The sequence below is a fragment of the Prunus avium genome, chromosome 7 (assembly GCF_965620075.1).
Source record: "Prunus avium chromosome 7, drPruAviu1.hap1.1, whole genome shotgun sequence".
Lineage (NCBI taxonomy): Eukaryota > Viridiplantae > Streptophyta > Magnoliopsida > Rosales > Rosaceae > Prunus > Prunus avium.
The window spans coordinates 20,664,545-20,676,645 of record NC_142290.1 but is presented as its reverse complement, the minus strand read 5'-3'; the positions used below and the strand labels follow the sequence as shown (position 1 = coordinate 20,676,645).

The window sequence follows — 12,101 nt, the reverse complement described above, 5'->3', positions numbered from 1 at the left end:
AATCCCACTCTATGCGATCGTAAGCTTTATTCATGTCTACTTTGATGCCTGCTTCAAAGGTTGCACCAGTTTTCTTCAGTTTCAAGTAATGAAAAACCTCATGGGCAACAAGAATATTATCTTGGATTTGTCTTCCCGGCACGAAGGCATTTTGAGTGTCAGAGATGATGTCAGGGATGACACTTTTCAATCTGTTGGCCAACACCTTAGCAAGGATTTTAGGAGTTGTTGCAGAGACCAATCGGACGAAATTGATTGGTATTTTCAGGAGCTGGAGTTTTCGGAATTAGTGCAATGAAGGTCTTATTAAGCTCAGCAAGATGGCAATGGCCGATTTGGAAGTCACGAGAATCTTATATAATGTTCTCACATAAGCGTTCTTACCTGATTCGAGCTGCACAATCTACCACATGCACTAATCTCTACCACCCTTCTCCTCTCCTCTCTCTCTCCAACAACCCACAACCTGGATGAGTCCATTGAGTCTAATTCTACTCACAATATTATACCTGAATTATTAAATCAGATTAATTCAAATAAAAGACATCAAATTTTGTTTTCGATGACGGTATATTCTTTGAACGATGAGGAAGAATATCTCATACAATGGTTAGATAGCAAATCCTTGTAAGGCAGCTTATCTCTAGGAAATTATATCAAGAGACTGGGACAAAAGGAAAGCATGAGTTAACCCAGTAAACCCATTTTCGGAAAAGGCTATGTAGCCCAAAAGCTGTATTGAATTAACGTGAACTTCCTTACCAATATACAGTTATGTTATGGTATACAGAGTTTTAACATGTCCGCAGTTTCCTTGAAAAGCATCTAACAAGCCACATCTCTTTCATAACTTTCATGCCACCCTCGGTGGTATATTTCCGGGAAATATTAGTACAAAAGAAATATACAAGGCAGGGTGACCTGAGAAACCTCAAGTCAGTTCTTTACAACTTAAATAGATGGAGACGAGCGAAAAATCATGACAAAACCATACAATTATATTGATTGCAGATCCGAAGAATTGGTGTGGCGCCCTTGATGTGGCCATCGTGTCACGGCCATGTCAATCACCTAGACTTGTGTGCATTCCTGAAAGAAAGAAGAAAACTTTGTTCAGATTGATCAATGGTCTTCTAGTCGAAGTAGCTCAAAAGTTATCAATCAACTTTCAGCATTTGATATCACACCATGTGATGACCAAAAAAGGAGAAAAAAGGATATCGCGCCATGCATTTTTGTTTGTTTTATATAATCAAGAACTTAGCAGGAACAAGAATGACGGCCTGTTCCACAACTAGTGCATCAGTTTTAGGCCATTAAAGATTATACACAACTATTTACCTAGAAGAAAGTGTATGAGAGCTATTTACAACCCCTCGGGGAGCACTTGAGCGCCGTGCCCTCTGATCAGGCTCCTTGGTGACACGCATAGCAGAGACTTCTTTTTCCATGGCAGCTACTTCTCTCCGCATCTTTTTGGCCTCAACCTCCATTGCTTTGTTAAGTGTATCCACCTTCTTTGCCAACATCTATTTGATTCCACACAAGAAACAAGTTAAGAGCAAAACAAAAGTGGAGAGAGGTTGCAAAATTAATGAGATAGGTCCTACTAGCTAACCTCAATTGCATCATCCTTGTCCTTGAGGATTTGATCTTTCTCATGGCAAGCTTTCCTCAAAGATACGACCTCTTTCTGTAACATATCATACAGCACTCCAGAAACATAATCTTCATGCTCTGTCCTGGATTGTTCAGCCAAAGATCCATTTGCCCTCTCCTCATGTCTACCAATTGTCTCATCCATCTGAGTCTGATCACTGGCACTGTGTTGAGAAAAAAAAAATGGCTCAATTAAAAGGATACAAAAATAAAGACTAGCGACCGGTCGCAGGTTATGAGCGACCGGTCGGTTTCAGGCAGATTGCAAAGTCTGAATTGAATTTCAACTCTGTGCCAAAGCGACCGGTCGCATGTTATAAGCGACCGGTCGGTTCAGAGAAGAAAATCGAAGTCTGGAGACTCTGTGGAAAAGCGACCGGTCACCTAGTCCTGGCGACCGGTCGCCCCGACGTTGCTGATTCAGTTTCTACGCGTTTTCAAGTCTTCCTTTGTGTGCTATCACTTTCTATCGACTTGCAAGGATATTTCTGATCAATTCTGAGATATTAGAAGGTGGCAAGCAGCTGGAAAGATGGGGAGAACACTTTGGCAAATTGATGACTTGCTTCAATGAGTGAATACTCTCTTGGTTCAAGAGATATATGGCAGCTATCATCCATTGTTCCCTTGCTTTGTGAGCTGCCAAGAACAGGTGTCTAAAGTTGGATAACTAAAGTAAGAACGTGCAGAACTTAATGATACCTTATCTTGGAGTCCAAAGGCCTATATATGAGGGAAGAGGAAGCAAGAGAACATTAAGTTGTTAAGTGCAAAAGTCTGTGCAAAGTATAGAGAATTGTATAGAAGCTGGAAACTTGTAAGTTCAGAAAATACCAAGGGGAGAGCAAGAGAGTTCTCTAAGTGTATCAAGTTGTTGAGCAAGGGTGAGAGAGAAACAGATTGTGAGGGTAGATTTCTAAGGGGGTTTCCTTCTTTGTAAACCAAAGTTGTAACCTATCTTCATTAGTGAAAGTTCTCAAGGAGATCACCAAAGAGGAAGTAGGCATTTTGCTGAACCTCTATAAACACTTGTGTCATTTCTATTTGGTTAAATTTCTGTGTGTGTGTAAGACTCATCCATCATAGAGTTTGTCACAAAGTTCATCAACAACAAGGTCCTAAGGGGAAGTGAGTTAGTCTTAATTCACAACACACTGTTTGTGTTATCTTTCCCAGTTGCATCTATGACTAGCTTATCTCTGTCTAGCAATCTACTACCACCATCAAACAATCTAGATGAACTCTTGGCTTGTTTCAATATTGCAGTAGCAATGTTGAAACCAGATTGTAAATTCGATTTTGTCCTAGATAGATAGCCATTAGAGGACGCTCTAGAGAAGTTCTCAGCTCCACCAAGAGACTGAAGCCTTGAAGGCCCATTGCTGATGATTCTTGCATATGAGGATGGGCGGGATTTTCCATTCGATGCTTTAAACTTTTCCTCCAAAACCTTGAATCTTAGTTGTATTTTTCCTAAGAAATCAATTAATGCTTGACTGTTAAGAAGAGGCTTAAACACATACCCATAAAAACAAAAACAGAAAATTAAAAATTCATCCCTTCTATTGTCATGTAACTGAAAACTCAAAGAGTTTGTATTTTATGAATACAGATCAAATGAATTTGTAACTCAAACGATTAAAAGTATTTACATTCATTTTTTTTATAAATATTATGTAAATTCCCTTAATTTTTTTTTTAAAAAGAGACAAAGGTTTTCATTTTTTTGATACAAGCGATATTGGGGAAGGAGGAAATCGAACCTAAGACCTAGGATATGCATGGATAAATGCTGTTTAACAACTTGAACTACAAGCCCTTTTACACCAATGCTTGTTTTAAGAAAAATAAAAAAAATCTGAAACCAAATCAAATTAATGCAATGAAAATCACCGGTGGTTGTTGGAGTGATCACAATACACAAGTATGGTATGGGTATGAGTTAGAGATATTTAATCAACGTTTCTAGAAGAGTTATAATTGTTATCGGAAAAATCAATAGGAAACAGTTACCCTTATTGTCAGAGCAGACTAAATTCAAAACAGTTAGCATACCTTTAATTGTGCTTCTGCCTTTGCAGTACGCTCAGCTACTGCCAATTTGTCTCGAAGTTGTTGCATTTCTCCCTACAAAAATCATGTCAAATATTTCATTTTAAATCTCAAATAAAATTAACTGTTCCTTTCCTGATCTGTTTTCACTTTCACCGCCGCTTGTTAAGGCAAAATAAACCATCTTAGAACAACGGCACGCACACGCGCGCGCACATCCGGTTTTCTAGCAACTTCTCAAAGGCATTATATGTGGTCTATGCAATAAAGAACCATTTTCCAGATTGCAGGTCACCTATGGTACTAGATCATATTTCCATATGTTAAACCTCTTGGGTTAACATAGATGATCATTAAATACTTTTAGAACGATTTAAAGTAGAAAAAAAATATCCAATTCATGCTTTCTTTTTGGGCTGACGAGGCATCTGGTCCACATTTTAATTGATAATAACTAGGTCCACGCAGTTGCCTTATCCAGCAAGAAGCGCCTTAGGCCCATTCAATAGCCATAATGCCAACCTCTTGGGTGAAGGATGCAACTAGAGACAATGAAACGAAATGACTATTTGTACAAATTAAAGGAATTGCATGCAGAAATGATGAGGTGGCATTGAAGTTGTAACATGCCTGAAAAAATCTCCTTTCTTCAAGCCATTGTTTTACGGGCATCACTTTGTCACTGGAATCTTTCCACTCATTTGCAACAACAGTGGCAACCCTATTTGCAGAGACCTTCGCACGAGCCACCTCCCGTTCCAACAGTTTTTTCTCCTCCTACGGAAGCTTGAAGGTTAGAGGCAGTTTGCATTTGTGACAGACTCAGAACAACTACGAAGTGATTTGCAAGAACTGGAGTTCCAAGAAATGTTTATTACATTCATCTCCTGCACTTTACGCTGGTAATCACGCACAGCATTGGCAGCAGCTCCACCGGCTAAAACAGCCTCCTCAAGCTCACGAACGGTTTGTGTTAGCTTCTCAACCTCAGCCACCTTTTGCCGGTGCATTTTGTCAAGGATTTTGTTCTCCTCCTGATAATCCATTAGTACATGTTACAAAAAATAGTGTCTAATGCTAGTACAAAATCAACGGTACATTCCCTCAATCACACCCATTGCCTGCAGCGGGAAAACACAGAGAACATACATACCTGGCATATTTCAATCTGTTTCATCAGCTCTTGATTTTTGTTTTGCAGATCGTCAACCAAGGATGCTTTTACCATAGCAATCTGAACAGTTCTCTCGGCCTCAACTAGAGCAACCTCCTTGGATTTCGTAAGCCGATCAAGTGCTCTGTTGTCATCCTGCAACTTTGCTACCTAAAAAACCAAGACATGAAAAGGTATTAAAGAAAAAAAATTAACTCGTTATTTTTCTTTTCATGTGCACGAATCAATAGACCCACAAAGACAGTAAGAATACAGAAACCCAATACATTATGAACATTCTAAACCTCACATGTATAAACCAATATGGAAACCAAACTAGACGGTGGAAATTGACACAGAAAATTACTACATCAAAAGTTTTACAACAATCCTATCTGTCTTTAAGAATGTTGAATAAAAGAATAGATGAAAATAAAAATTGAGGTCATAGTATTGCAGAAGGAAAGTATATACCTCCTGCCTAGCAAGCTTAATCTCTGCTTCCAGTGGAGCGATGATGGCTTCAATGGGGGGCATTTCATCATCTTTTTGTGCAGCATGAACTCTTCGAAGTGTGGCTTCCGCTGCAAATTGTGCAGCCAAAGCTGCTTTTTTCTCATCATTTATTTTCTTAATCTCAAGATTCTGCAAATCATAAGTGTACTCATTATATTGCAAACAGAAATGCATTTGTTGGTTACAGAAGATAATACAATGAGGCAGCAAAGGAAAATACAACTAGTACCTTGCTTTCCAGAAGGGCTTCAGTTGCTTTCAGCTTTTCATCCACCCTGTTTAGTTCATCTGTCAACTGGAATCATTAACCAACAGAAAAATAATCAGATAGTCCCATTTCTGATTGAACATAAAGTTTCTCCTTTGTAATAAAGAGCAATACATTGATAAATAAAATTTAACATGGTTCTTAAAATTTTGATAATTTTGTAATAAACCTATAATTATCTCACTCAGAAGAAGACATCAATAAAAAATCGAACAGAACAAAACTGAGAATAACAATATGGCTATAATCGTGTGGTAAAGGAGATATTTTCTATGTTTAAGTGAAGCTGCTGGATATAATAGTTAAGATTTTAAAGCAATAAAATGTTAATCCATCACAATAGAAGAAAACGATTATATAAAAAAAAAAAAAAAGGACTAAAACATCCATTCACAACGTGGCAGTTGAATAAGTAGGGTTATCTTGATAAATTTTAGATAAATAAATGTTAGAATAGAATAAAACCATTAATCCAAAAGGCAATAATACTTAAAACCCAGTAACCACTAGGTAATATAGCAGACTGAAGGTTTCAGCTTTTAAGTATAAATAGACTGAATATTAACATAGAAGACTATCAAATCTCATCTTGGTTGTACAGAAGTTCCACTTACAGACATTTTTTTATAGATATCAAACAGCATTGCACACGAACAATCAATAAAAGTCTGACAAAATCTGTCTCATTCATATATTCTAGTATACTGCTAATTCCACAATTAAAAAAACAATTAAGATTCCTTTCACTGACCATAATCACAACTTCACAAGCCTACGTAGCTACTATCAAAACTTGACAACGTCGCGCTACGCAAATTGTTATAAGAAAATAATGTTGGCGAGTCCTATTCTATTTGGGTTTTATTTATTTTTCCTTTTGTGTAGATATTATGTAATTAAGATTCCACTTATTTCCTAATTAAACCCTACTAGGGTTTGTAACCTGTATTACAAATACCTCCTTTCGGAGAATGAAATATATTTGAAAATATTCTACCATATTGTTTGACTTGGTATCAGAGCCAGGTTTCTGGTGACCTGTGTGTGTTGTGCCCACCTGTGTTCTACTTTGTGCCCTAATTTCTTTTTTAGGGTTCTTGTGCCGTGTTCTACTCTGTGCCCTAATTTCTTTTTAGGGTTCTTGTGCCCGTACCTGTGCTGTGTTTATCGTATCTGCTTTGTGTTGTGTTTGTTTCCGTTGCTATCTATCATGGGTGATGATTCCATAGTTGTGACTGGTACTAGTGCATCTACACCGAAGGAGGCACGTCCCTCGCGTGATTACTCTACCCCGATTACATCTAATAAATTGGATGGCTCCAATTATGCCTCTTGGTCTCGTGGTGCGCGTATTACGATTACTAGTCGTCGTATGGCAAGTTGGATCAATGGGAAGAAGCCTGCTCCGTCTCAAGACTCCGCTGACTATACCGAATGGGAAGAAGATAATTGTCTGGTGCAGTCATGGCTTCTAAATTCCATGACTAAACCAGTTCGTACCTTGTTCGAACATGGTGATACTGCTTTTGATATATGGGAGGCTGCTCGGAAGACCTATACTGTGACTCAGAATAGTTCTCGTTTGTTTCAACTCCGACGGCAATCCATACTTATAGGTCAGAATGGTGAATTTGTGAAAGTGTTCTATGAAAAACTTCATGCTATCTGGCAAGAGATTGATTGTTTGCGTCCGCATGAGTTTAATTGTTCTACTGATGGGGCTCGTCGTCTGAAAGAAATTGAAGCCGATCGTGTTTATGATTTTCTTGGTGGGCTAGATCCACCGTATGATGGTGTTCGTAGCCGTATTCTTGCCCTTAGTCCTGTTCCACCCCCTCTCGAAGCCTATGCCATGGTCATGGAGGAAGATACCCGTCAGTCCGCTATGCTTGGAGGAGGATCGCTGGCTCTTAAGGTGGATCCAGCACGTCACCGACCGGTCGCCCCGCAAGTCGCGACCGGTCGCCCGCCGTCAAAAAAGTTTGGATCTTCTGCTGGGTTTCGTCCTTCTGCCTCCACCTCTAGCTCTCTTGAAGGTCCACCTAAGTGCCGCCATTGTAATGGGGATCATTACTCTGAGAAGTGTTTTAAGGAGCATGGGTACCCTGATTGGTTTGCTGACTACAAAGCTCGTATGTATGGTCCCAAGGCCACTTACACTGTGACTCCTGATGAGGCCCGTCCTCCGCCTCCATCTGCAAATCTGTGTGCTTCTGATACTATGCCAGGTATGGGTTCTACTACTTGGATAATTGACACTGGTGCTTCTGATCATATGACTTATAATGATAAAATGTTTGATAAGTTGTCGCATAACCCTCGTGACCCATATATTACTAGTGCTAATGGTTTACCTTCCCCAGTTACCGGTGAAGGTACCATCCATCTTACTCCTTCTTTACCCCTGTCTCATGCACTCTTGGTTCCCAATATTCATTGCAATTTGTTATCTGTTGGGCGTTTACTTGATACACTTAACGCTTCTGCTACCTTCTATTCTACCCATTATTTTTTCCAGGATCTCAGGACTCACGAGAAGATTGGGCATGGTAAACGGATGGGGGGGTTATATTACTTACAGTTGCCGGCTGCAGCAGTTCGTGATTGTGTCGCTAATAAAGCTCTGAGTGGCAGTGTCAAGGACAAGCACCAACTTTGGTTATGGCATCGTCGCTTAGGACATCCGTCGTTTGGTTATCTTAGACATTTGTTTCCTTCGTTATTTAGTTCGTGTGATGAGTCTAGTTTCAAATGTGAGACTTGTGTAATGGCCAAGAGCCACCGTACTGTTTTTCCCTTAAGTAATAATAAAGCTGCTTTGCCTTTTGAGTTAGTACATTCTGATGTCTGGGGTCCTGCTCGTGTGACTTCTCATGGTTTCCGTTGGTTTGTGACGTTTATTGATGACTGCACTCGTTTAACATGGGTGTATTTGATGAAGAATAAACATGATGTTGCCTCTATTCTTCCTGACTTTTGTGCCATGGTGTCTACTCAGTTCCATGCTCGTGTTAAAGTATTTCGCACTGATAATGGCGGTGAATATGTGAATCATACCTTGGCCCAATTCTTTCGTGATCAAGGTATCATTCACCAAACTACCACTCCATTTACACCTCAGCAAAATGGTGTGTCTGAAAGGAAGAATCGCCAGTTACTTGAAGTTGCTCGCTCTCTGATGTTGGATATGTCTGTTCCTCATCATCTTTGGGGACATGGTGTCTTAGCCGCCGCCTACTTGATTAACCGTACTCCTAGTCGGGTTCTTGATTTCAAGACTCCACTTGATGTGTTATGTGCTCTTACTCCTCCTGTTTCGGTCTCTAAGTTACCTACGAAGGTGTTTGGGTGTGTTGCGTATGTTCATGTTTACTCTCATCAAAGGAGTAAACTTGATCCTTGTGCTCTCCGCTGTGTCTTCATTGGTTATTCTACGACTCAGAAAGGTTATAAGTGTTATCACCCGCCTACTCAGAAGGTACATGTCACTTTGGATGTCACATTTCATGAAGAAGTACCCTATTATGTTTCTCCCTCCTCTTCAACTCAGGGGGAGAGTGGGAGTGAATTGAAGAGTTTCGGAGTGGAAAATATGGAATTTTTTGGCGAACAGGATGCAAACGACCGGTCGCTCGCGTCGAGCTGGGACTACAGTACCGATACGAGCGAAGCGACCGGTCGCAGTGAGGACACAACCGGTCGCGAACGAATCTGTCTAGATACGACCGGTCGTGTAGAAGTGGGCGACCGGTCGCTAATGAATCTGCTTGGAAACGACCGGTCGCACATAGGAAGCGACCGGTCGCCCGCGTCGACGAGCGATAACAGTACCGATACGAGTGACGCAACCGGTCGTGAGGAAAGCCACGACCGGTCGCCAGACGAAAATAATGGTGTTTTCGAGCCTCTCTCAGAAGGACATAACAATGATATTGGCGACTCTCGTACAAATGAAATTGATAATATACCCCCCTCTACCCTGCCATTGCCTCAATCAAGTTGTGATAATGAGGTACTTTCTAGTGATATGCCTACCTATTCTTTGCCCCCACGTACTACCCGTGGGAAACCTAAAGTACAATATTCTCCTGATATACATGCCAAGTCTAAATATCCCATTAACCATTATATGTCAACTCATCGTTTATCTAAGTCATATGCATCATATTTGTGTCAATTATCTACTGTATGTGTGCCAACTAAGTTGCAGGATGCTCTATCTGATCAAAACTGGGTAGATGCAATGCATGTTGAGATGGAAGCCTTGAACAAGAATGCTACTTGGGAGTTAGTTCCTTTACCAAAAGGAAAAAAGGCAGTTGGGTGCAGATGGGTGTTTACTTTGAAGCACAAGGCTGATGGTTCCATTGACCGTTACAAGGCTAGCAAAAGGGTATACTCAGACATATGGAGTGGATTACACAGAGACTTTTGCTCCAGTAGCTAAGCTCAACATTGTACGCGTACTCTTATCCTTAGCTGCTAACCGTGACTGGCCGCTGCTACAATTTGATGTCAAAAATGCATTCCTCCATGGTGATCTCAAGGAAGAAATATATATTGATCCTCCGCCAGGTATCCCTGTGACTTCTAAGGAGGGTGTGGTGTGCAAGCTACGGAAATCCTTGTATGGATTAAAGCAGTCTCCAAGAGCATGGTTTGGAAGATTTGCTGCATCTATGAAGAAGTTTGGGTATGTGCAAAGTAACTCTGATCATACTTTGTTTCTGAAGCGTCATAAAGGTAAATTGACGGCTTTAATTATTTATGTTGATGATATGATTGTGACTGGAGATGATCATCTAGAGATACAGAGTCTTCAGAAGTATCTGGCTTCTGAGTTCGAGATGAAATCATTGGGTGATTTAAAGTATTTTCTTGGGATTGAAGTTGCCAGATCTAAACATGGTATTTTTCTATCCCAAAGAAAGTATGTTTTGGATTTACTTGCAGAAACTGGAATGTTGGATTGTAAACCGATTGATACCCCTAATGAGCAGAATCATAAGTTGGGGATATATCCCGATCAAGTTCCAACTGATAAAGAGCGTTATCAACGACTTGTGGGGAAGTTGATTTATTTGGCTCATACTCGTCCAGATATTGCGTATGCTGTAAATATAGTGAGTCAGTTTATGCACTCTCCTAGTGTAGATCATATGGGGGCTGTGACTCGTATTTTAAGGTATCTGAAAGTAACTCCTGGCAAGGGGTTAATTTTCTCCAAGTATGGCCATACAAATGTAGAAGGGTATACTGATGCTGATTGGGCAGGTTCAGCCACAGATAGGCGTTCGACATCTGGGTATTTTATGTTTGTGGGTGGCAATCTTGTTACGTGGAGGAGCAAGAAACAAAAGGTGGTGTCTAGATCTAGTGCTGAGGCCGAGTATCGAGGAATGGCCCATGGTGTATCTGAGTTACTATGGTTGAGAAGATTGTTGAAAGACCTTGGTTTTGGGCCTAATAAACCCATGGAGTTATATTGTGACAATACGGCTGCGATTGCAATTGCTCATAATCCTGTACAACATGACCGTACAAAGCATGTGGAGGTTGATCGAAATTTCATTAAGGAAAAGTTGGACGCGGAAATTGTGTCCTTCCCTTTCATCCGTTCAGAGTATCAGTTAGCTGATGTTCTTACGAAAGCTGTTTCTACAAGTATCTTTCTCAACTCGCTTGACAAGTTGGGCATGCGTGACGTCTTTGCTCCAACTTGAGGGGGAGTGTTGGCGAGTCCTATTCTATTTGGGTTTTATTTATTTTTCCTTTTGTGTAGATATTATGTAATTAGGATTCCACTTATTTACTAATTAAACCCTACTAGGGTTTGTAACCTGTATTATAAATACCTCCTTTCGGAGAATGAAATATATCTGAAAATATTCTACCATATTGTTTGACTAATAAAAATCAATACAAATAGAAGCACAACTTGGGCTTTATAAGCAAAATAGAGTACCTCTTCCACCGCCTTCTCTTTAAGGCGCTCTGAATTCCTCAAAGACTTGATTTCCCCAACAGCATCTCCCAATTCCCTATCTTTATCTGTTTTTTCATTTCATAAATTAAAAAACGTATATATCAGTCAAATTTGACCTTATAAATTATAAAGTACACGAAATATAATTATAAATAAGAAATTTCTTTTTAGGATCAAAGCTCTAACAAATTTGAAATATCCACTACTACAAAAATTGAAATAGACGACGGGCAAACACCGTCGTCTTTTTCTTTTTCAAACCGTCGTTAAATCGACAGTCGTCTTTTTAAATGTCAAACTACGACGGTAATTAACCGTCGTCTATTACATGTAAAGACGACGGTTTTTAAAATAACCGTCGTCTATTAGTTGTAAAGACGACGGTTTTTATGAAAGAACCGTCGTCTATTATATGTAAAGACGACGGTTTTGTTGAAAAACGTCGTGTATTAGCTGAAAAGACGACG

The 12,101-nt window shown here is 39.9% G+C and overlaps 3 protein-coding genes across 3 annotated transcripts; 1 reads left to right on the top strand and 2 right to left on the bottom strand.

Annotated features, from left to right (window-relative positions):
• Positions 1-1,317: 1,317 nt before the first annotated feature.
• Positions 1,318-3,766, bottom strand: LOC148293098 (microtubule-associated protein 70-1-like). The gene is made up of 3 exons (XM_088244233.1): positions 3,715-3,766; positions 1,619-1,823; positions 1,318-1,529 (listed from the first exon to the last, which is right to left on the bottom strand). The coding sequence occupies exons 2-3, from the start codon at positions 1,802-1,804 to the stop codon at positions 1,338-1,340; spliced, it is 378 nt and encodes a 125-aa protein (XP_088100359.1). The 5' UTR covers positions 1,805-1,823; positions 3,715-3,766; the 3' UTR covers positions 1,318-1,337.
• Positions 3,767-4,188: 422 nt separating this feature from the next.
• Positions 4,189-11,757, bottom strand: LOC110745571 (microtubule-associated protein 70-1-like). Its single transcript, XM_088244232.1, has 6 exons — positions 11,614-11,757; positions 5,610-5,675; positions 5,339-5,509; positions 4,865-5,035; positions 4,590-4,745; positions 4,189-4,488 (listed from the first exon to the last, which is right to left on the bottom strand). The coding sequence occupies exons 3-6, from the start codon at positions 5,399-5,401 to the stop codon at positions 4,204-4,206; spliced, it is 675 nt and encodes a 224-aa protein (XP_088100358.1). The 5' UTR covers positions 5,402-5,509; positions 5,610-5,675; positions 11,614-11,757; the 3' UTR covers positions 4,189-4,203.
• On the top strand, positions 7,129-8,252 carry LOC148293097 (uncharacterized). Its single transcript, XM_088244585.1, has 2 exons — positions 7,129-7,876; positions 8,230-8,252. The coding sequence occupies exons 1-2, from the start codon at positions 7,129-7,131 to the stop codon at positions 8,250-8,252; spliced, it is 771 nt and encodes a 256-aa protein (XP_088100711.1).
• Positions 11,758-12,101: the final 344 nt, after the last annotated feature.